At 42.3% G+C, this 26,258-nt stretch overlaps 1 protein-coding gene across 1 annotated transcript in view; it reads right to left on the reverse strand.

The window, feature by feature from the left end:
• kcnq5a (potassium voltage-gated channel, KQT-like subfamily, member 5a) overlaps positions 1-26,258 on the reverse strand; it is a 249,623-nt gene that overhangs the window by 46,407 nt on the left and 176,958 nt on the right. The window contains exons 3-4 of the mRNA XM_072560155.1: positions 24,771-24,897; positions 627-802 (exon numbers count right to left, since the gene is read on the reverse strand). Of these exons, the coding sequence (XP_072416256.1) occupies positions 627-802; positions 24,771-24,897 (303 nt within the window). The remainder of the gene's footprint in view (positions 1-626; positions 803-24,770; positions 24,898-26,258) is intronic.

Here is a 26,258-nt window from a genome sequence, read left to right on the forward strand (position 1 = left end):
TAATTACCTGGAATTATCTTGCCATTATCTTTATATTTTATGCCTGTGTGCTTCCTTCTACTTTACCTGACAAAGGAGCAGTGCTCCAGAAGCTTGTGATTTTAAATAAACCTATTGGATTATAACCTGATGTCGTGTGACTTCTACATTTGTAATGGGTAACTACAAACTATTCCTTCATGTCCCTCATTCCATAGATTGATCACTCACTCACTGAAATATTGTTTCGCCAGATTAATCTTGAATTTATTCATGTGAGGCACAGGCTTTGTCCACTGCTTCTGTTCTGCTGAAACAGGTTGTCACAGCCCACATTATCTAACCTCTTTTCAAATCCTCCAAACATCAATCTCCCACTTTGGAATCTTCCACTTGGCCAACCTCACATTGAAGCAGCCCTGCACAAGTCTTCACCATCAGTTCTTCACTTAAAGTGACCTTTAAACCTGAACACTCCTCTAAACTTTGAACTGGTTGGTCGCAAGGGAGAGTGAAGGTAGTTCACAAGGGAAAGTGGGTCAGTCAGATAAAGGTGGTGGCCTCATCAGAGACTGAGAAACCCCTGCTACAAGACGGGATGGGCAGCAGTCGAAGAGTCTGTTGTGTGAAGTACCCAGTTCACCCACCTTACTGTGTGCGTAAACCACAGACCCAAGCAGTTTCCAGGTGCCCCCTCGATGGTCCATTCTGACCATGCGGAGGATCTGTAAGAAGCGGAGACTTCGGAGCGCCGATGTGGCAAATATATTCTGCTGGGTGCCAGCAGCGATGACTGCAATGGAGGCAATTAGGACGATGATGTCTGGATAGAGAGATGACAGAATGTCAGCAACCACGACTCTTCAGATTTCTCTTCAAATGTCTCCTTCTTCCCATCCCAAAATGCTGACACTTTCTCATCTCTCGCTCTGTCCTCTCAACCTAGACTTTCAAACACTGAAAGCAGTCTAACTCATCCTTTCCTATGTTTAAACATCTTGGTCAAATCACCCCTTAGTTTTATCGGTTCAAGAAAAAGCAGTTTGAAGTTTTAAGATTTTCTTTGTGTTCCCTCAGATCTGACAATCTGCACTAGACATAGCTTGAACATCCATCCTGTTGCCATTGGCTCTAACAGTGGTTATGGCTTGTCAGAGATTCACCATTACATTTTGACTTTTGCACTATATCCAATTTTTTTTAGATTAGATTAGTTACAGTGTGGAAACAGGCCCTTCGGCCCAACAAGTCCACACCGACCTGCCGAAGCACAACCCACCCAGACCCATTCCCCTACATTTACCCCTTCACCTAACACTACGGGCAATTTAGCATAGCCAATTCACCTCACCTGCACATTTTTGGACTGTGGGAGGAAACCGGAGCACCCGGAGGAAACCCACGCAGACACAGGGAGAATGTGCAAACTCCACACAGACAGTCGCCTGAGGCGGGAATTCAACCTGGGTCTCTGGTGCTGTGAGGCAGCAGTGCTAACCACTGTGCTGCCCACAAAAATATGTTGGTTCTCCCCAGCGGGGAATTGAACCCCGGTCGCCTGTGTGAGAGGCGGTGATACTAACCACTATACAACTGAAGAGCTCATATATGGAGGCAAGACAGGAGAGCAGAGTTACCATACAGATCAGCCGTGATTGCACTGAATTGTAGAACAGGCTTGATGGGCTCAATAACCTCATGTTCCAATGCTGCCATCAAACTCAATATTCTTTATTGGTAACTGAATATTCAGCTGCTAAGGTCCTAAACACTGGAATTGCCTCCACACCTCTCCACCTTGAAGTCCTGTTTCTGTGAATAAACTTTTGACCAACTCTCCTGATATTTCTACCATAGAGTCATTCCAATTATATTGATTATGGATGTGTGAGGCTCCTCATCATGTTTCAGAGTCTAGCTCAGGAGCCTCTACTTGGTATGTAAACTGACAAGTCAATATGAGGAATACAACCACAAGGGCTGAATTCACTTTGTTTGTTGACACAACATTTTGAAATTGGAGTTACGGATAGTGATTGGGATGGATGCCTGATCAATCACCTTTCCTCACTGCTCAAGGGGGAGATCAGCCAATTCAGAAATTCAGAACAAGCTACTACAATCTGCTCCTTCATGAAACCAATCCATTGCAATTCCTCTGAACATGTCAAAATTTAACGCCCAATTTCACCAGCTGGCAAAAGTTCTCGTTTCCATCACTTGAAGAAACCGTCTCATCGATTTACAATTGCGGAATGAATCGGAGCTAACTAAATTCCCTGAGACAGTGATTAATTTTGTGTGAAATTCGAACATGGCGTGCCAGGGTTTCTGGAGCTTTATCAGCAGTTGTGTGAGGGAAGGAACGCCACCTGTAAGAGAATTTCACAGCAAAGATGATTTATTGGTGGGAATCTTCAGGTGCTGATATCAGGGAACTAGAAAAAAGGAAGAAAATTTTGATGTGGAAAGTCTTTCCCTGCCTGCGCCTCCATTAGCTTTGTGCATTGAACAGAATGGGAAATTTTCAAGTTTCATTGGCCACAGCCAGTAACAGCTGCAGCTCCACTTGTTGCCCACTGTCTTTGCATCAGATGGTTTTGAGATCAAGTCTCCCTCCAGGGCTTGAGCATGAAACTCCAAGGCGAGTGCTGCAGAGCAGTACCAAGGAAGGGCTGTGCTGTGTTGAGGGTGCTTTGTTTTGGAATAGATGTCAAAGTGAAACCCATTCTGCCTACTGGGATGGATGTAAAATATTCAATTATGACTGCCTTAGTGAAGGGCAGGAGAGTTATCCTTGTCAATATTTATCCCTCAATCAATATCACGCAAAGCAAATTAGCTGGTCATTATCACTTTACTATTTGCTGCAAATTTATATTGCAAATGCCTTTCGATTATTATTTTGTGATGTTTTTCAATGGCTGCTGGAGCCAATGGCTTTCTTGCCAAGGCCACTCAGTCTGGAGCTTGGAGCTGGAGAAGGAAGGCCTGAGAATGTTCGAAACCCTTTCAATAGTTTAAAGGTTAGCAGAGAGTGAACAGGAACATGCCCAGATGAGTTGTCCAGTTGGAAGAATAGAACAGAATCCCTACAGTGTGGGAGCAGGCTGTTTGGCCCATCAAGTCCGAAGAGCATCCCAGCCAGACCCAACCCACTAGCCTATCCCCGTAACCCTGCATTTCACATGGCTAACCCACCCTGCCTGGACACTATGGGCAATTTAGCATGACCAATCCACCTAACCTACACATTTTTGAATTGTGGGAGAAAGCCAGAGCATCCAGAGGAAACCAGCACAGACATGGAGAGAATGTGCAAACTCCACACAGACAGTCACTGAGGTTGGAATCGAACCTGGGTTTCCGGCACTGTGAGATAGCAGTGCTAGCCACTGAGCCACCGTGCCATTCATCTTGAAAAGCAAGAGATAACAATAAACCAAATGGGTTGCAAAATCCGCTTCACTCCTGCAGTACACAATCTCTTAGGTACTCTCACCTACTCTGATACTGATTTATATTTGATAGCTGTTTCTCATTCCTCTAAACAGATTTGAGGGTTTGCAAAGGGGATATGATGCTGATAAAGGGCATGAGAAAAGCCCAAGAACTGGAGGGTTTGGGTACAGGGTGATGGGGTGAAGCCAGAGGAGATTTCACAGGAAAGTAGAGGCAAGATCATGCATGAATTTAAACATGAAGATGAGAACTTAAAATTGGAGGTGCTGGTGGATTGGGAGACAATATAAGAACAGATCAGTTGGCAAATGAGACTTCATTTGTGATTAAAAAAAAGGGGGACAGAATGGAGATACTTTTCAGAAGGTGGAAAATGAAAGCCTGGTCTGGAGATCATTGGAATAGATAAGACTTGGTGTGACATGGGAGTTGGAAGCTGACAGCCAAGTCTTAGAAAGAATATGGGATTGGTAGCTTGGTTGAGTCAAACAGGACACTAAGATATCTGACAATCTTGGCCAGTGGCCAGGGTGTACAATGAAGTCTATAGTCAGGGCACAGAGATTGCCATGGTGGGGGTGGGGTTGGGGGTGATTTGAAGTAATGGCTTTGTTCTTTCTGGTTGATAATAATTGGAGAAATATCTTTGTTTTAAACAAGCTGGTGTAATGACACAGGAAGAGCGGCAGGAGAGGAGGAGAGATGAGACAGACCTGGGTGTCACCATTATGCATAGGAAGGCCACATTATGTTTTTGAGTCATGTCGGTTAAGGACAGTTGAGCTTTGTTGAGAGTGTGTTGCTGGAAAAGCACAGCAGGCCTGACAGCATCCGAGGAGCAGGAAAATCGACGATCTTCCTGCTCCTCGGATGCTGCATGACCTACTGTGCTTTTCCAGCAACATACTCTCAACTCTGAGTTCCAGCATCTGCAGGCCTCACTGTCTCACAGTTGATTTCAGTCTGACTGCGAAGGCTCTTCCAAGGATGCCTACCTTGAAGAAGTTCTCCTTCTCTCTCTACAAAGATCTCAGTGAGTCCCTCTGTCACTGTACTCTCCACTTCTTCTCTTCTCCTCTTCCCCTCATTCCTGATGAAGGGCTCCGGCCTGAAACATCGATTCCCCTGCTCCTTGGATGCTGCCTGGCCTGCTGTGCTTTTCCAGCAACACACTCTCAACTTTGATCTCCAGCATCTGCAGACCTCACTGTCTCACAGTTGAGCTTTGGACCATTTTCATATCCCTTTCTATCTCTGGACGTGACCATTTCAATGCTTGACTGGCCTATATCACAACTACCACCCTTCATAGACTTCAGCTCATCTGAAAGTCTGCCATCGATATCCTAATTCACACCAAATTCTGTTCATGCTTTGTGCTCGTTGATCTACACTAACTTGGGTCCATGACAACAAACTCTCTTCCTTTATTTGAAACCCATTCATGGCCTCTCTCCTCGTTAACTCTCCAAGCTTATTACCTCTGAGATTGTCACATTCCTTCTGTTCTGTCTTTACTCCATGATGAGAAGCCACTCCTTTAGCTGTCAAGGCCCTTCATGCTAGAATTCCCAACATTAACCTCCCCACTTCTTGCCTGCTCTCATCTTCCTTTAAGGTGGTTCTGAAAACCTTAGACCAAACGTTTGGTCATTACTCCAAATATCTGTCCATGTGGTGCAATGTCAACCTTTATTTGTTAATGCTTCTGTGAAATACCTTTGGAGGTTTCAGTACAGTAAAGGTGTTGTGTAAGTGTAAAACATTGTTCTCGATGACAAATAGTAGGAAGCAAGGACATGTCTATGGGGCTACATTGGAAAATGGTGAGGATGAATAAACCTATTTTAAGCACTAGCATTCAAACCTTGTCAGGTTACCCCTCCTAACTAATTAAGGAATATCATGTAAAACAAATGCTCTATTTTGAATAAAAAAATGAAGTTTTGACATGCTGCCCAATCTTGCCAGATTGTGACAGATTTTGAATTTGAGGATATGCGAATATTCTTGAGCAGAAACACTTTTCAAAGAGGTGGTGTGGTGTGGGGGTGGGGGGTGGGCAATTTTGAGTGCAATTTGCAACCACATCAGCAACTGCACCCAAAGCAGTAACTCCAGTGACAGTGTGAATTGTGATTTTGCTAAAGGCCATTTCAAGGCTGTATGATTTTGGAACATTTCACTGTGTGAGTTAGTTGTGCATGTGTGTGAGGAGTGCAATACAGAGACAGAGCCCATTTATATTTCATATGCGGCTTGTGAAAGAAAAATGCTAACTCCGAAAGTTTGTGCAAAGCTGATGTACACTGTGCGCTATGCCTTTTTTCCACAGCCTCATGGTCTGATAAGCCCTTGGGAGAGAGAGAAGCTCCAGCACACTTTAAATCACTGCTGATGTAAAAGTGATGCATCTGCAATTTGAGAGAGATCTTTTTTATCATAAATAATTAGCGTTGATTTCCTATTCCTGGGTATCTGCCAGCTCGCCCTATATGTGATCAAGTATTAATTCTTGAGATGTAGACAAGGCCAGCATTTATTGTTCTTCCCTTTGACAGGGTCACTCTTGAAGCTGGTGCCATTGTCATAAAATTGTTGACAAGATTCTTACATTCACCACTAAACAGCCCCTCAACACTGTCCCCCTCCCCAGTTCTATTCTCCTCCATCTCTACTTCCACCATGACTTCCACTTGCCCATTCCAGACCTGAGCCAGTTTCAAACCCCTACCATTCTGGTTGTGTTTGCATTCCCCCTACATTCACGTGGTCCTTATCTCAGTTCCTGAGTTGGCAGCTGCTCCTGGTGGGAGGATTTATGCATTGTTTTAAACTTGCATAAGGATGGGTGACTACACTTGAGTCAGTCTGAGATTATTCACAGCCAAATGTTGAGCCTTAGTTTCAATGGGCAGGAGGGATGATGGATGAGATACCAATAAATGGGTCAGGATAATGGGTAATAGCTTCTCCCTGAGTCTTGGTCCCTTATAATATGAGGACCTCACACGCTGAGTTCAGGTCTGACTCCAATACAAAGTAGAAGAGACAGGTCAGCAGTGTAGAGTGAAACAGAAATGCTTTAAAATGAATATGGGAAGTTAGGTCAATGATAATGCCATGATCCCATGATGATAGAGATAGGAACAACTGCCTAGACTTTGCTTTTCTTGCAGTCAGTGGGAGTCAGCAAGTAAAAAAACACTGCTGCAAAGATGAAAGGTTTGTTAATTGATAAGAAGTGAAGGGTTAGGATTGAAGCAGGTATTAGTTCAGGGTTTAATAGGTTTACATGACCAAACTTTCCAAAGAAACACTAAAGCATTATCCTGCTATTCCTTGCTTCACTTATGATAAATTGGCTTAATTAATAGAGGGATAGGAAGAGATCCCACAAGTGATGGACACACACTCAGTGATCCATCTGTTGCTCATCTCTCATTTCTATTTCCATTTTGAAGTTAATGGTATGAGACATTCTGAAACTGAACGATAATCTGGGCAAGTGTGTGGCTGACAGCATTATGTCAAGAGAACAGTGTACATCACAAAAGGTGTAGGAGGACTGGCTCAGGTGAATGACCTCTTTCTGTGCTCTATAGATTGTAGACAGATCCCTGAGACAGATGTTTAAACACTGAGAGACCTGGTCTCACACTGAACAATCGCCCTCTGTCTTTCTGCATACACTTCAAGACCATGATTGATTACATTTAATTCTGCAAAACTATTTTCACAGATCTAAGGAAAACACAATTGCATTTTTGTTGTTATATAATTTCACTCTTGCAATAAAGTTAACTTTCTACTTTATTAATATATTGCTGATAATAAATTCACTGAATGTTTGTTTCATGTGTCTATGCACAACATTTAAGTGCAGTACTTCACCTGAAACATTTATACCTGTGTGCGTCTTGACTAAAGTGGTGGAGCATACAATTGGCTGACTAGTGATTTAATGGGTGGCAGAAGCTAACAGGGATCACCCCAAGTGTATTCCCAAACACTGGAAGATCCTGGGAATGTTCCAAGTCTATTTCCATCCATTGATAGTTCTATCATTGTCAATGCCAGAAGCACTCTGAGTCCAGTTCCACCCATTACTAGGTTGGTCAAGGGAGCTTGATTTGGGGTCCCAGAAACCTCGTCTCCCCAGGGAAAGGACATTTACTCCAAACCAAGCCTTACTATCAGCAGATTGTTGTGTTGGCCATCTTGAAAGCATGGCTGACAGTCAACAATCAACCTGTCAACTAACTGTCAAAACTCACTGGAGCAATGTGCTGGAAATCAAATCTCACCATTCCTGGAGTCACAAATGTTAAAAGTTAATGAAACTGACAGAAATCCCAGTTTGTCTCTGACTGACTGCTATCCAGAATAAAAGCAAACTACACCAGTTTCATTCAGTTACCAACAACAATTAATCTATTACTTGGGGACTAACGACTTGTGAGTTTACCATCAGGGGTGGGTAAGTTATTGGAGGGGATACTGATACCCAGGATTTACATGTATTTGGAGACACATGGACTGATTAGAGATAGTCAGTGAGTCTCACAAACTTGTATGCATTTTTTGAGGACTTAACCAAAAGGACAGATGGGAGTTGAGTGGTAGATGTTGTTTACATGGACTTCAGTAAAGTCTTTGACAAGGTTCTGCCAGGTAGACTAATTAATAAAGTTAGATCACATGGGATTCTAAGTCAGCTTGCCAATTGGATACAAAATTGGCTTGATGGTTGGAGACAGAAGGTGGTGGTAGAGGGTTATTTTTCAGACTAAAGGCCTGTGGCCAATGCTGTTCTTCAGGGATCAGTACGGGGTCCACTTTTGTTTGTAATTTATATAACTGATCGGGATGAGAATATGAGAGACATGGCTAATAAGTTTGTGGATGACCCCAAAATTGGTGGTATAGTGATCAGTAAAGAATGTTATCTAAGATTATAAAAAGATCTTGATCAATTGGGCTGAGGAGTGGCAGATGGAATTTAATTTGAATAAATGCGAGGTATTACATTTTGGTAAAACAAACAAGGGCAGGACTTATACAATTAACGGTAGGGTTCTGGGTAGTGTTGCCAAACAGAGAGACTCAGGGCTTCAGGTACACTGTTCTTTGAAAGTTGCATTACAAGTAGACAAGGGTGGGTAAGAAGGCATTTAGCATGCTTGCCTGCACTGCTGAGGTCATTAAGTAGAAGAGTTGGGACATCATGTTGAGGTTGTACAGATCGTTGGTGAGGCCACTTTTGGAGTCTGCAGTTCTGGTTTCCCCGCTATGGGAAGGATATTATTAAATTGAAGCAGGTTCAGAAAAGATTTACCAGGATGTTGCTGGGACTGGAGGGTTTGAGTTATGAGGATAGGTTGGGACAGCTTTCACTGGAGTGTAGAAGGTTGAGGGGGTGACCTTATAGAGGTTTATAAAATCATGAGAGACATAGATAAGGTGAACAGCAAAGGTTATTTCCCTAGAGTGGTAAGTTCAAAACTAGGGTGCATATTTTTAAGGTGAGAGGAGAAAATTTAAAAGGGACCTGAGGTTTAACTTATTCACACAGTGAGTGGGTTTGTGCTTGGAATGAACTGCCAGAGGAAGCGGTAGATATAGGTACAATTTAACAACATGTGAAAGACATTTGGATATGTACACGAATAGGAAAGATTTAGAGGGATATGGGCCAAATATTGTCAAGTGGAACTAATTTAGTTTGGGAAACTTAGTCGGCATGGGCGAGTAGAACTGAAGGGTCTTTTTCTGTGCTGTATGACTCCATGACTCTATAACTATTATAATTCACTGAACTTTAACAAGAGCAGTACAATAAACTGATTTCGCTCTCTCTCTCTCTCACACACAGCATAAACACAAATATTACGAGTGGAGGGAAGACTATGAAATCTAGTTGGGTTGGTTTCACAATCCTTTTGATTCTTTTGTGATGCCTTGACATTGTCTGCTCAGTATTAATCGGTCTACAGTTCACTTCTTGCTCTGTTGGATCCTGTGTCTTTCTTGTTGACTGTGGGTTTTACGCTTATTTCTTTCAGTGTCTGTGATGTAGCTTCTCTGCTCTCTTGACCGAAAATTGGAGAGAACAACTTTGCAGAGAATGGAGAGAGAGATTGATGGCAGTTAGGGTCTGGAGGTCTCCTTGCTTGCTTCTGCTTCAATCCCCTAAGAGGGGCTATGCTAATCAACAGCCTTAGCAACTAGAGGCCTGTTGTTCTGCTGAGCTCTCCTGAATCCATAAAGATATTAAGACCATAAGACCATAAGACATAGGAGTGGAAGTAAGGCCATTTGGCCCATCGAGTCCACTCCGCCATTTAATCATGGCTGATGGGCATTTCAACTTCACTTACCCACATTCTCCCCGTAGCCCTTAATTCCTTGTGACATCAAGAATTTATCAATCTCTGGCTTGAAGACGTTTAGCGTCCCAGCCTCCACTGCACTCTGCGGCAATGAATTCCACAGGCCCACCACTCTCTGGCTGAAGAAATGTCTCCACATTTCTGTTCTGAATTTACCCCCTCTAATTCTAAGGCTGTGTCCACGGGTCCTAGTCTCACCTAACGGAAACAATTTCTTAGCGTCCACCCTTTCCAAGCCATGTATTATCTTGTAAGTTTCTATTAGATCTCCCCTTAACCTTCTAAACTCCAATAAGTACAATCCCAGGATCCTTAGCCGTTCCTCGTATGTCAGACCTACTCATTCCAGGGATCATCCGTGTGAATCTCTGCTGGACATGCTCCAGTGCCAATATTCCCTCCTGAGGTGTGGGGCCCAAAACTGGACACAGTACTCCAAATGGGGCCTAACCAGAGTTTTATAAAGGCTCAGTAGCACATCGCTGTTTTTATATTCCAACCCTCTTGAGATAAATGACAACATTGCATTTGCTTTCTTAATCATGGATTCAACCTGCATGTTTACCTTTAGAGAATCCTTGACTAGCACTCCCAGATCCCTTTGTACTTTGGCTTTATGAATTTTTTCACTGTTTAAAAAGTAGTCCATGCTTGTATTCTTTTTTCCAAAGTGCAAGACCTCGCATTTGCTCACATTGAACTTCATCAGCCATTTCCTGGACCACTCTCCCAAACTGTCTAGATTCTCCTGCAGCCTCTCCACTTCCTCAGTACTACCTGCTTGTCCACCTAACTTCGTGTCATCGGCAAACTTCGCTAGAATGCCCCCAGTCCCTTCATCCAGATCATTAATATATAATGCGAACAGCTGTGGCCCCAACACTGAACCCTGTGGGACACCGCTTGTCACCGGCTGCCATTCCAAAAAAGAACCTCTTATCCCAACTCTCTGCCTTCTGTCAGACAGCCAATCCTCAATCCATGCCAGTAGCTCTCCTCGAACACCATGGGCCCTCACCTTACTCAGCAGCCTCCTGTGTGGCACCTTATCAAAGGCCTTTTGGAAGTCTAGATAGACCACATCCACTGGGTTTCCCTGGTCTAACCTACTTGTCACCTCTTCAAAAAATTCCAACAGGTTTGTCAAGCACGACCTCCCCTTACTAAATCCATGTTGACTTGTACTAATCTGACCCTGCTCTTCCAAGAATTTAGAAACCTCGTCCTTAACAATGGATTCTAGAATTTTACCAACAACCGAGGTTAGGCTAATTGGCCTATAATCTTCCATCTTTTGTCTTGATCCTTTCTTGAACAATGGGGTTACAACAGCGGTCTTCCAATCATCTGGGACTTTCCCTGACTTCAGTGACTTTTGAAAGATCTCAACCAACGCCTCCGCTATTTCCTCAACCACCTCCCTCAGAACTCTAGGATGTAGCCCTAGATGGTGCCAATTTGACTGCAATCTGTGTTCCTAGAAAGTAACATTGTTTTGTCTGCACCAGTTAGCTTCACATACTTTCCAAAACTGCAAACAATTCCTTGTAACTTCTGCACTTCCTAAAGTAGTGTCTATTTTTCACATTGTTAGTCCATTGTCCAAATGAGAGGGGAAAGATATGAAAGTGAACTAAGGGGCAAGTTTTTTTCACTCAGAGGGTGATACGTGTATGGAATGAGCTGCCAGAGGATGTGGTAGAGGTTAGTACAATTGCAACATTTAAAAGACATCTGGATGGGTATATGAATAGGAAGGGTTTGGCGGGATATGGGTTGGGTGCTGGCAGGTGGGACTAGATTGGGTTGTGATATCTGGTTGGCATGGACGAGTTGGACTGAAGGGTCTGTTTCCGTGCTGTACACCTCTATGACTTTCACATTCAGTACAAAGGGTTTAACTTTCAGTGACACTCTCAGCAGGGAGGTTGGCAGCATGCGGGGAACCTGCAGGTTTTACCAGCACATTTATCTGTAACTTTTAACCCAGTCACTTCATTTACACCCGACCTCCCGATTTCTAGTTAAAGTAAGCAGGCATAATGTCAATTTTTATCAGTTTATTGCAATTCCAATATTTAAGAAAAGACCTTGCAAGTGTTAGAGTTGATTCATTATTGAAGAGATGTGACAACAGAAACTACAATGCATTATGCCTTTAACACAATGAAACATCCCATGATGCTTCACAAGAGCATTATGAAACAAATTATGATGATGAGCCATATAAAGAGATGGCAAAACAATTGTATCTTAAAGGACGAAAGTGAGGTAGGGAGGTGAAGAGGTGTAAACTGGATATTCCAGATCATGGTCAATTAAGAGGCCATAAATATTTTGGAAAGTTGCATTATACAAGACAGGACCAGGGGCTCCAGCGTTTGTTCCTAGCCCAGGCCCCCTAGCTCTGTGCTCAACCTGTGCACAGCAGACCCTGAACACAGTGACCCTAACCTGTGTCCTGAGCAGAGCAGGACATCCCCTGAGCCTCTGGCCATGGTTATAGCACCCTGATGTGCCCTTCTGTCATGGGTTTAATACAAGCTAATAGTTCTGAAGGAGTTTATGTTGGAAACAGAATTAAAATCCAGCTAAATCGAGGATGTCTTAAGGAGTTAGGTGTGGGAAAGTCAGAACACCTTTGGGTTTTGTGAAATGCAAATACATATCTGTAGATCTTCTCATAGTCTTAGCAACAATGCTTAACTGACTAAGGAAACTATCATGCAGTAAACCACATCTTTTCCATATAGGCCCTTAGATACAGTCCAGGGAAGAGGGTAAAATCACTAAACTTCACCACCATGGAACAAACACAGAAAATGCTGGAGAAATCAGCAGGTCAGGCAGCATCTGTGGAGAGAGAAACAGAGTTGAATTTTGAGCCCAATATGTCTGCCATCATGAAGTGTGTTAATAGGTACAACATCTCCATAAAGTATTGAAAAAAACTTTCCCCTTTTTTCTCTTAAGAGTCAAAGAATAAAACATTAGAAACTTAGCTACTAGTAAACAGATGAGTAATTCTTATTGGCAATTATACAAGAAATATATCCACAAACTGCCTTGAGTGGCCTTTGAGCTTCAAACTCAGAGGACATTGATGAGGATGGGAGCATGTCTCCTGATCTAGGAGCAACACCATGTATTCATGATGGGAAAAGCAAAACAAAGAATCTATAGTCGTATAATGATAATCACTTGACTGAGCATGAGGTATTTATTTCAAAGAATCATTGTTTGTACCCATTATTAACTGCCACCCATCAAGTGGCTTTCAGCCTTGAGTGAAATGGTATGTAAAGAGTTAAAGAAGAGCAATGGATCTCTATGAGATGGACTGCCTTGTACTAGGGGCTGGGGATGTGACCCAGCTGTGTCTCAGCTGGCTGCATGGTCTCAGACCAGCTTAAGCAGGACTGAAACAATCTGTGTGAGGCATCTCTGGTACCAAATGGGTGGCTGCCAGTGACTTTGTCCCACCAGACGTCTTCTCCTCTGGAGGTGTGTGAGCTGTCATCACCTTCATCTAACCTCCAGGTCTGACTGGCCTCATGAGTCATAAAATGTACACAATTGTTTCACTTGGCAAACATGGCATTGCTAAGCTGGTAGATGCACTTTGAGGATCAATAAGCATCACCAGCAGATCCTGGCAGGAGCCAAAGGGGAAAGAACGAAGGTGACCTTGATCACTGATGGCAATGTCTGGTCATCTGATTCATTTTAAAGGTGAAAGTGAGGACTGCAGATGCTGGAGATCAGAGCTGAAAATGTGTTGCTGGAAAAGCGCAGCAGGTCAGGCAGCATCCAAGGAACAGGAGAATTGACGTTTAGGGCATAAGCCCTTCTTTAGATCCTGCACAGCCCTGAAGAAGGGCTTATGCCCGAAACGTTGATTCTCCTGTTCCTTGGATGCTGCCTGACCTGCTGCGCTTTTCCAACAACACAATTTCAGTTCATTTTAAAGGTGGCCTTCATTTAGGAGGCTGTGATTGTCAGGAACTACCTGAGGGGGAGCTCTGAGCCTCCTGGGATCCTAGCGCTCAGTCAATGTTCAGCAAGCTAATCCTCGGCCTATAAACTTCATACAGGGGGCATTGCCTCCTGAGAAATGGAGCTTTCTGTTCATCTCCTCTGGCCTATGGAGGTACAGGCAGCTAAAGGGAAGGTGAACCTGCTTCTGTTGGCATTGTTACATTCACAATGCAGTCATATAAAACTACAGGCCAAGTGCTGGAAAATGGGATTAGGATACTGGAAAATGGGATTCAGATAGTGCATTTGTTTTGACTGGTGCAGACTCTTTGGGCCCAAGGGCTTTTTCTGTGCTGTAGACCTCTATGACTCTGTGCTGCTGCTGTCTCTAGTTCTTCATATTGGATTGCCAAGATAGAGTTGAGTAATTTTCTTCCGTGGCTGGCAGCAGGGATGTGCAGATAAATGGCAGAAAACTCCCTGGTACCAGAAATGACTGGCAAAGTCTGAGAATTTGCTAGCAAAGTAATGTGAGCCCACCCTCAGAACAAGCCCAGACTTCTCAGACAATAGGTTGGCTTTTCTCATTTGTTAGCACCAAGATGTGACTTATGTATTTGAACAGTTTGCACAAAGAGTCACTGACTCTGCATTGACCAAGTTTATCAACTATGCTTTGAATCAGCACTGTGCAGGCAATGAGGAGACCAGAAAAGTGGCACACCTTCCCATTGTGAGAGCCTCTGGTTTCAACAATGTCTGCTCATGGGGCACTGTAGAGCTAACTTGTTCAGCCATAGAATCTTAAATCACAGGTGGAGGCCATTCTGCCTGTTGTGTCTCTGCCAGCTCTTTGATACAGATCAAATTGATTACACTCATTGCTTTTTCCCTCAGCCCTGCAAACATTTTTTACCCAATTCTTTTCTGAAAGTTAACACTGAATCTGCTACCACCACATGATCAGGCAGCACATTCCAGATCATAATGCTCAGTGAATAAAATGACACTGTCACAGGTTCTCCCTTAAATTCATGACTTCATGTTACTGATCTTCTTGCCAGTCGCAGCCATTTCTCCTTGTCTTCTATCAATGTTTCTCTCATTTTGAACACCACTTCTGGATTGAATCCTGATGCCACTGGCATTTCAATGTAGTAAATGTTATCCACTGAGGAGAAAGGTGGATCAGCTCATACCTAAAAGTCCACACAATCTCCTCCATTCTCACCAAAGCTGATTTCATTAAGTGTGTACTGAGAAGGGTAATTTTAATTTCAGTTTCAGTTAATTTAATTTCTGCCACCTTAGTTTCTGCTAAATCTAATAATTATTCTAAACAGGTCAGTTTTCAAACATAATGAGAGTCAGATTGATCTCATTGAAGACATGTTTAGTTTTTAATCAGCTATTACACACCTCTGAAACAGGCAAGACTTGAACTCAGGTTTTTGAGCTCAGAAGCATGGACACTACCACTGTACCACGAGAGCCCTAAACTATCAATGAGTTTTGTGGAAAGCTGAGATTGAGCCAATGTTCTCTTAAGCCTTCAGTCTAATGCTCTCCCAACTGAACTATTTCAGATAATTCTTTGTCATACACATACTGCTGAGCAAATTTGCATCAGGCCACAGGATGAAGATTGGAGCTGACTGGATCCTGGTTCAAGCTGAATCTAGACAAAAATTAATTAGTTCTTAAACTGAATTACTGCAGGGAAATCTAGGTAAGTGCATCAGAGGGAAAGGATTTGCTGTTTGGGTTACGACAAAAACTTGTGATTATGTATTGCCTTTGATGGAATAAAGTGACCCACGGGGCTTCACAGGAGCATTGTCAAACAAAGCTTGACCCTGCACTTCACTAGACCATAAGAAATTGGAACAGGAGTAGGCCTTTTGGCACCTCAAGCCTGTTCTGCCATTCAATAGGATCATGCTAATCCGACAGTCCTCACAAACATTTTCCTGCCTTTTCCCACTGATTCCCTGACTGACCAAGAATCTATCTATGGTCCTGAAGAATACCCGAAACATTGACTTCTCCACCTTAATGCTGCCTGGCTCCTGTTTGCTACTTTTTTTTTTGTCTCTAGCCAAGAATCTGCCTATCTCAGCTTCAAATATACACAAGTACTCTGCCCCCCATAGCTGTTTGAGGCAAGGAGTTACAAAGACTCTTAACCCTCTGATGAAGAAATCCTCCTCTTATCAGTCTTAAATTGGCACTGAGACTATGCTGTCTGGTACTAGATTGTCCAATGAGGGGAAACATCCTCTCAACATTTACCCTGTCAAGCCCCTTAAAAATTCTACGTGCTTCAATCAGATCACCTCTTCTTCCTCCAAACTCCAGTGAGTAGTGTCCTAACCTGGTGAACTTTCTCTGAACTGCCTCTGATGAAATGATATATTTCCTTAAATAAAAACTGCTCATAGCACTCCAGATGTGATCTCACCAGCCCCCCTTTAAAGAAGGGCCAACATTCCAGAGCCTTCCTGATTACCTGCTGCACCTGCGAGTGAGTTTTTTGCGTTTCATGCACAAGTATCCCCAAGCCGCTTTGTGTTGTAGCTTTCTCCATTTAAGTCAGATTCTTCTTTTGTTCTCCCTTCCAAAATGAACAACTTCACATTTTCCCACATGGTACTCCATTTGTCAACTGTTTGCCCACTAACCTAACCTACCACTTAACCTATCTCTGTAAACTCTGTCCCTCTTGAAACTTGCAATTCCACCTATTTTTATGTGGTCTGCAAATTTGGATATAGTACATAGACTTCCTTCTTCTATTTCATGAATATATATCGTAAACACTTGCAGTCCCAGTACTGATCCAGATATACAGGTCAAAAGGAATAGACATAGATGAACAGTAGAGGAGGAACAGGCAGAGATAAACAGGTAGAGGAACATACAACACAGAAGCAGAAATAGAAACTCTATGGCAGTTGGAAGGCCCTTTAGCACATCATGAATGTCCCCACTAAAGGAGCTATCCAGCCTAATGTCATATTCCACCTCTTGGTCTGTGACACAATGCTACAGGTTACGGAACTTATACAAATTTTTCAGATGTGATGATTATACTTCTCTTTCTGGCAGTGCATTTCAAACCTCACCACCTCTGGTGAAAACATTTCTCCACTACTTCCCGATTTCTTAAAACAGTTATTTTAAATCTATGAATCCCTGTAATCGTCCTCTCTGTAAATGGAAATTAATCCTCCCTATCCACTCTTTCCAGACTTTTCATTATTTTGTGCATCACTATTTAATCTCCCCTCGGCCACCGCTGTTCCAATGAAATCAACCCCAGCCTACCAATCTATCCTGCTGGTTGGAACCTTCCATTCCTCTCCTTTGTACTTGCTCGAGTGAGATTACATGTTTCCTGTAAGGTAATAACCTGACCTGTATAAATATTACAGCTGGTACTAGCTGGTGGTACTAGTACAGTTGTCAACTGGCCAGTGTTTTATACAACTCTAGCATAATCCTCCAGTTATTTACCTCAGTCAATGAAGGAAAGTATTCTGTCTGCCTCCCTAACAATCCTATCTACCGGTCTAGCCTTACTTGGGGGTCTGTAGACATTCACTGTAAAGTCCCTCTGTTCCTTTACACTTCTCAGCATCTTACCATTTATTGTTGGCTACTTGGGTTTCACAGACTAACATCCATATTCTGCCAACTTACTTTATTACTATAATATGGCCTAGAACATGACAGTCAACAGATGTTCATTGTTTGTAAATCTGCAATTGTGAAAAGAGTGTGTTCTTTTTTTGATTATATGTTTTATTGAGATCTGTCTCTTGATTAAATTTTAAAAATATAAAACATAGGTACTAAGTTCTAACAAGTAAGCAGTGTTTCTTTAGAGCAGTAAGACTGTGCTATTTTCTGGGTCTGTAGATTGTTGAGGTGTAAAGATGGCCTATAATAGAGTGATGTGCTCATTCTGTAGTATGTGGAAGATTAGGGAGGATTTCCATGTTACTAATGATTATGTCTGAAGGAAGTGTGTTTGGTTGCGAATCCTGTCATATTGCATAGATTGGTTGAAGCAGCAGTTAGAGCCAACAGGAATTTGCAGGAGTTACAGGGTATGACAGACGGCAGTTATAGGATGGGAGAAAAACTGCAGATACAGTCAGGTAGGAGAAAGTGAGGACTGCAGATGCTGGAGATCAGAGTTGAGAGTGTAGTGCTGGAAAAGCACAGCAGGTCACGCAGCATCCAAGGAGCAGGAGAATTGATGTTTCAGGCAGAGGCCTTTCATCAGGAATGAAGCTTGTGGCTCGGGGCTGAGAGATAAATGGGAGGGGGTTAGGTTTGGGGGAAGGTAGCTGAGAAAGCGATAGGTGGATAAAGGTGAGGGAAATGGTAATTGCTCAGAGGGAGGAGTGATGGACAGTCCGGAGGGCAGTGCTGAGATGGAGGCTTGGGACTGGGATAATGTGGGGGGAGGGGAAATGAGGAAATTGTTAAAATCCACATTTATCCCATGTGGTTGCAGGGTTCCAAGGCGGAATATGAGGCATTGCTCTTCCAGGTGTCAGGTGGCAACAGGTTACAGTCAGGTAGATGTGTTACCTCCAGGAAAGGTACGTGAGGAAGGAGATCAGTCAGAGAATGGTACAGTTGGGAAAAACAGCAAGTCAAACAGTCAGAATAGGTAGGAACAAAGCAGAGAATGAGGTAGGACTGATAAATTAAACTACATTTATTTCAATGCAAGAAGTCTAACAAGTAAGGCAGATGAACTCAGGACATGGTTAGGAATATAGGACTAGGATATAATAGCAATTACTGACATGTGGCTCAGGGATGGACAGGACTGGCAGCTTAATGTTCCAGGATATAGATGCTATAGGAAGGATAGAAAGAGGTGCAAGAGAGAAGGGGAATTGTGTTTTCGATTAGGGATAACATTACCACTGTACTTAGGGAGGAATTCCTGGGAATATGTTCAGGGAAATTATTTGGGTGGAACTGAGAAATAAGTAAGGGATGATCACCTGTTTGGGATTGTACTATAGACTCCCCAGTAGTCAGTGAGAAACCGAGAAACAAATCTTTGAGGAAATATCAGTTATCTGTAAGAATAATAGGGTGGTATGGGATTTTAAGTTTCTAAACAGGAACTGGGACTGTCATAGTGTTAAGGGCTTGATAGAGAAGAATTTGTTAAGTGTGAACAAGAAAATGTTCTGATTCATTATGTGGATATACCTACCAGCGAAGATGAAAAACTTGACCCACTCTTGGAAAATAAGGCAGGGCAGGTAACTGAGGTGTCAGTGGGGTGCACTTTGGAGTCAGCGACCATAATTCTATTAGTTTAATTTAATAGTAAAGGATACACTGGATCTAAAAGTCGAAGTTCTAAATTGGAGGAAGGCCAATTTTGATGGTATTAGGCAAAAACTTTCAAAGGTTGATTGGGGGTGAATATTCGCAGGTAAAGGGATGGCTGGAAAATGGGAAGCCTTCAAAAATGAGACAATGAAAGTCCATAGACAGTATGTTCCTGTTAAGCTGGAGGACAAGTCTGGTAGGTGTAGGGAATGTTGGATGACAAGAGAAATTGAGGTTTTGGTCAATAAAAAGAAGGAAGTGTATGTCAAATGTAGACAGCAGAGGTTGAATGAACCTTTAGAAGAGTATAAACACAGTTGGAATAGACTTAGGAGGGAAATCAGGAGAGCAAAAAGGAGACATGAGATAACTTTGGCAAATAGGGTTAAGGAGGATCCAAATGGATTCTATAAATACAAAAGGGTAACTAGGGAGAGAAGAGGACCCCTCAAAGATCAGCAAGTGGAAGAATATGAGGATTTTTCATCATTGTTAATTGTGGAGAAGGATAAGGAAGATATAGAATGTGGGGAAATAAATACTAACATCTTGAAAATGTCCGTATTATAGGAAGAGGTGTTGTACATCTTAAAATGCATTAAAATGGATAAATCCCCCGGACCTGATCAGGTGTAGCCTAGAACTCAGTGGAAAGCTGGGGAACTGATTGCTGGACCAATTTCTGAGATATTTGTGTCATTGATAGTCACAGGTGAGGTGCCGAGAGACTGGAGGTTGGCTAATGTGGTGCCACTGTTTAAGAATGATGATAAGGAAAAGCCAGAGAACTATAGACTGGTGAGTCTGACATCAGTGGTGGGCAAGTTGTTTGACGGAATCCTGAAGGACAGGATTTACATGTATTTGGAAAGGCAAGGACTGATTAGGAATAATTAACATGGCTTTGTGCGAGGGAATTTGTGTCTCACAAATGTGATTGCGTTTTTTGAAGAAATAACAAGAGGATTGATGAGGGCAATGCAGTGGACATGATTTATATGGACTTCAGTAAGGCATTCAATGAGGTTCCTCATGGGAGACCAGTTAGTAAGATTAGATCGCATGGAATAGAGGGAAAACTAGCCATTTGGATACAGAACTGGCTCAAAGGTAGAAGACAGAGGGTGGTAGTGGAGGGTTGCCTTTCAGACTGGAGGCCTGTGACCAGTGGTGTGCCACAAGGATTAGGTGCTGGGTCCACTGCTTTTCGTCATTCACATAAATTATTGGGATGTGAACATAGGACATATGGCTAGTAAGTTTTCAGATGACACCAAAAGAGAAGGTGTAGTGGACAGTGAAGGTTATTCCAGAGTACAACGGGATCTTGATCAGATGGGCCAATGGGCTGAGGAGTGACAGATGGAGTTTAATTTAGATAAATGTGAGGTGCTACATTTGGGAAAGGCAAATCAGGGAGGACTTATACACTTAATGATAAGGTCCTGGGGAATGTTGCTGAATAAAGAGACCTTGGAGTGCAGGTTCATTGTTCCTTGAAAGTGGAGTCGCAGATAGATAGGATAGTGAAGAAGGTCTTTGGTATGCTTTCCTTTATTGGTCAGAGTATTGAGCATAGGAGTTGGGAGATCATGTTGCAGCTGTACCGGACATTGATTAGGCCACGTTTGGAATATTGTGTGCAATTCTGGTCTCCCAGCTATAGGAAGAACGTTATGGAACTTGAAGGAGTTTGGACAAAATCTAGAAGAATGTTGCCAGGGTTTGAGGGTTTGAGCTATAGGGAGAGGCTAAATAAGCTGGGGCTGTTTTCTCTGGAGCATTGGAGGCTGAGGGGTGACCTTACAGAGGTTTATAAAATCATGAGGGGCATGGATAGGATAAATAAACAAAGTCTTTTCCCTGGGGTGGGGAAGTTGAAAACAAGAGGGCATAAGTTTAGGGTGAGAGGGGAAAAATATAAAAGAGACCAAGGGGCAGCATTTTCATGCAGAGGGTGGTACGTGTATGGAATGAGCTGCCAGAGGAAGTGGTGGAAGCTGGTACAATTATAGCATTTAAAGGAATCTGGTTGTGTATGTGAATAGGATAGGTTTAGAGTGAAATAGGCCAAATACTGACAAATGGGACGAGATTAATTTAGGATATCTAGTTAGCATGGACAGGTTGGACCATAGGGTCTGTTTCCATGCTATTCTCTCTATTAGTCTATGAGTCTATGAGTGATCAATATTGACCAGGACAGTGGGCATAACTCCTTTGCTTTTCTTTCAAATATAATTTTGGGATCCTTAATTCTCATCTGAGAATGCAAAATGACCCTCTGTTTAACATATCATCTAAAAATAGACACCTGCACTTCAGCGACTGTCTTTTTTTAATATATGTGTCAGCCTTGGAGTTGAAATTGAACATGGGGCTGTGTGGTTCAGAAGTGAAAGTACGTCAAACTGAGTTATTGCTGACCCACAATTACTTCGTGCATTCCCTTGCCTTTATTGATGTCTTGAAATGCATTTCCTCACTTATCCAGATTGAATTCCTTCGACAGAACCTAGTTTCTGACCACTTGAGCAGCTATTGGTAACTTCCTTCAGTCTACAGTTTTCTTCCCCACTATCAATACGACCAACTTTTGTATCATCTGCAAATTACTCAACCATGTCAACTTTATTTAAGTTGAGATATTTTATAAATACCATGAAAAGAAAAGGACTAAGTAGTGAGCTGTGCAAAAACACCCATTCATCATTGTTTTCTGTTATCTGCCACTGAGCCAGTTTTGGATCAAATTTGTTACTTATCCTGGGTTTCATAAACTTTTAGTTTACTCCTCAGTTTTTCATATTTGATTATGCTGAAAGCCATGGGAACTACATCAAACACATCATCCTCATCGACCTATTTTACATCCTCAACAAAGTTCAATCATGAAGGACATGATCTTTCCTTAAGAAATTCACACTGATAGCCTTTACGTATTCTGTGTCTTTCCAAAAGAAAAATGATACTGCCCCCCTCAGGACTTCTCAACTAGCTCACCCGTCACTGAGGCTAAGTGACAATTACTTGGTCTATCTCTTCCTAAACAGGGATCAGGCGGAGCAGAATACAGAGTGATAAGCAGATTGATGGCAACAGACACAGGTGAAGTAGAACAAACAGCTGAAAATGAAGAGTGAGGAAAGGAGAGAGGGGAATTGAAAGCAAGGAACACAGAGGGAATACAGAAGGGAACAGACACAGAATAAATTAATTATAGACAGGGAAAATAACTGCAGCAGTTTACTTGAAACGACACATTACAGTGGCTAATACTTCACAGCCTAACCACAATTTGAAGGATGTGTGTCTGAATATGTCTATGTCATTCATTGCAAATGTGAATGCACACATAATACACACCAGAGTGTGGACTATAGACCATATTGTACACATTTCACTGTGTGATATACAGTTTAATGAACAGATCACAAAGTGTAATATATTACATAATAACAGGTCAGAGTGTAATTTACAGCAAAATATACAGGTCAGAGAGTATAATATGCTGCATAATACACAAGTTTGACACTGTTAAATGCAGCATAACATGTGTAATACACATTGGAATACAAAGTTCAGAGTGTAACATGAAGCATAATACCTGGATCAAAAATGTTTGTGTAGCTCAATTCACATGTCAATGTGTAACATAAACATAACGCACAGATTGGAGTAGATATGCCTTCAATGAAAAGGATCATTAGACAGTGTTATACACAGGCCAGAGTGTATTGTACAGCTTAATACACAAGTCTGAACAATGTAACATCCAGCATCATCCACAGGTCAGTGACTACAAAATAGAGCAAAATACATAGGTCAGAGTGTGTAATATACACCAGTCAGAGAATGCAAAATAAAATGCAAGTCTTTGAGTGTAACATGCAACATTATACATATTTTAAAATGTAGTATTCAGCATGTTACACCAGTCTGACAGTATAGTTTACAGCTTTATTCACTAGGTGGAAATGATAATTTACAGCATAATACACAGGCCTTTGAGGATACAATATACAGGTCTTTCAGTGTAATATGCAGCATATTATACAGGACAACGAGTGATATGTAAGATACTATACAGGTCAAAGAATTTATTATGGAGCACAATGCACATATCAGTGAGTAATATACAGTGTGTACACAAGCCAGAATTTAATATGTCTCATGGTACATTGGTTAAAGTGTTTATTATGCAGCAGGTCTTTGAGTGTATTATACTGCATAATGCACAGGTTAGATTGTATAATATACAGTGTAACACAGACGTCAGAGTGTATAATATATATATAGGCTAGATTGTGACCCCATTTTGAAAGGCATAATCCTATATATTTAAGTGAAAAGTGTGAGACCTATTCGTAAAGCTCATTAAAAAAACTCATCTATCATGGACACTACAGTCAAGAAAGCACTTAAAAATGTGTTGCTGGAAAAGCACAGCAGGTCAGGCAGCATCAAAGGAACAGGAGAATCGACGTTTCGGGCATGAGCCCTTCTTCAGGCTTTGCCTGAAACGTCGATTCTCCTGTTCCTTTGATGCTGCCTGACCTGCTGCGCTTTTCCAGCAACACATTTTTCAGCTCTGATCTCCAGCATCTGCAGTCCTCACTTTCTCCTAGCCAAGAAAGCACACCAACACCTTTACTTCCTCAGAAGACTAAGGAAATTTGTCATGTCCACAATTACTCTTACCAATTTTCATAGATGCACATAGAAAACATCCTATCCGGATGCAGCACAGCCTGTTATAGCAACTGGTCTGCTCAAGACTGCAAGAAATTACAGAGAGGTGTGAACTCAGCCCAGTCCATCACGCCTTCCTTCCATTAACTTTGTCTACACTTCTTGCTGCCTCAGGAAAGCATTCAACATAAGCAAAGACCCCTTCCACCCGTGTTACACTTACTTCCACTCTCTTCCATCGAGCAAAAGATACAAAAGTTTGAAATCATGTACTTACAGATTTAAGAACAGCTTCTTCAGCTGTTATCAGACTTATGAATGGACCTTCCATATATTGAAATTGATCTTTCTCTGCACCTTCTCTGTAGCTGTAACACTATAGTCTGCATTCTGTTCCATTAGCCTGATGTATTTATGTCAGGTATTATTTATCTGGTGAACACGCAATATAATTATTTTCACTGTATACCAGTACATGTAACATTAACAACTCAACTCAAATCAAACATTTCTCAGTTCATTTCAATGTACACAGACCTTTGATCTATAAGACACTCAGAAAATAACAGATTAGTTGCTGCAAATGTCAGTCATCTCATGGAAAGAGAGACTTGTTTTAAAGTTGGAACTTCGACACACCCAAAGTCTTTCACAGCCAATGGTGTACTTTGAAAGCTGAGTCATTATTCTAATGTGACATCAACTTTCACACAGCAAGCTCCTATAAATGTTTTCACTCCAAAAACATCAACAGTGTAAGCATCAGGATAGCGATGAACCTAATCCAAATTGGATTCTCAGTTGTCAGGGATAGTTCCACAGATCTATGGGGTTTGGGCTTTTTACATTAATCTGGATACCCAGCACATCTGCTTCCTTCCTGCTTAAGCCATCACTTACCGATGATGCAGAATGGCTTCCGCACAAAGCGAATACGCCCCATCCAGCCACGATATCGACAGCAGCAGCCTGCTGCCCAGATCCGGATGATGAACTCAAGACCAAACACCACAATCATCACAAACTCCTGTCAGCAAAATGCAGAACAAATTCAGTGTCGGCTCACTGTTACTATTATAGTGCTGAAGAGAGTGAGCTATTGATGGGAGATAGTCACTATAGTGATAAGCAGTCGGATCAAGACACATGGAAAGAGTGAATACAATTAGCGGGAGTTTATCATTGTATAAAGAGAAGTAAAGTCACTATATTTCGACTGAACCAATGGGCTACACTCTCATGAGATAGTAAGCGACAGAGAGAAACCACTGGTGGTGGTCTAACCTAAGGGTCACCATGCAATTGGAGGGGAGTGATTGAGAAGGAGCTTCCCAGGTGTCCCAGCCAACATCTATCCCTCAATCAACAACACAAAAAACAGAGGATATGGTCAATTTCACGTTGCATTTGGTGGGAGTTTGCTCAGTACAAGTTAGTTGTTATTTCCTCATTGTAGTACTTACTTTAAAAGGACTTTATTGTCTGGGAACAGCCTTCATAGGCTTGATGTTTGTGAAAAGTGCAATACAGGGTGACACCCATATCCGTGGAATCATTTTCCGCAGTTTCAGTTACCCATGGCCCGATCATATTATAGGGAACCTTCCAGAATCATGGACCGGGGGGGGGGGCTACCAGGAAGGTAAATTTCCCATTTAAATGAATGGGTCCACTTCTGTCTGTGGTTTTGGGCTTCCATGGTAGGTCCTGGAACACATTCCCCATGGGTATGGGGGGACTACTGTATATGTAAATACAAGCCTTTCACTCTTTTACAGTACTGATGGAGGTTGTGTAAGATGAACTCTTGTGACTGACATCCCAAATAATTAACACCACCAAACAGCACAGCATATCATTCACAAAACAGTCCCTGCGACAGATATTAAGAAGATAAAAATTTACACCTACATAACAAAATGAACAGATCAATATTCTCCAAATTGGCTCACAGGAGCATTATGCTGAGAATGAGCCACAAAAGGTGAGGGTGAACAGTACTGTCGAATGGGCAATACAAATGGAGTACAGTACTGTTAGAGAGTCGGTACCGAGGGAGAGCCACACTGTCAGAGGGTCAGTACCGAGGGAGGGCCGCACTGTCAGAAGGTCAGTACCGAGGGAGGGCCACACTGTCAGAGGGTCAGTACCGAGGGAGGGCCGCACTGTCAGAAGGTCAGTACTGAGTGAGTGCCAAGGGAGTGTTGCACTGTGGAATTGTCAGTACTGTGGGGATGCAGTCCTGTCAGAGGGTCAGTACTGAGGGTGTGCTGCACTGTTGGATAGTCTGCATGATGGGAGTGCTGTATTGTTAACTGCTCAGCTCTTAAAGATGCAAATACTTTAACTTGATGATCTATCTGTGCTTTCTGGAGTAGATCCCATGGA

This window comes from Chiloscyllium punctatum, chromosome 3, assembly GCF_047496795.1.
Source record: "Chiloscyllium punctatum isolate Juve2018m chromosome 3, sChiPun1.3, whole genome shotgun sequence".
Lineage (NCBI taxonomy): Eukaryota > Metazoa > Chordata > Chondrichthyes > Orectolobiformes > Hemiscylliidae > Chiloscyllium > Chiloscyllium punctatum.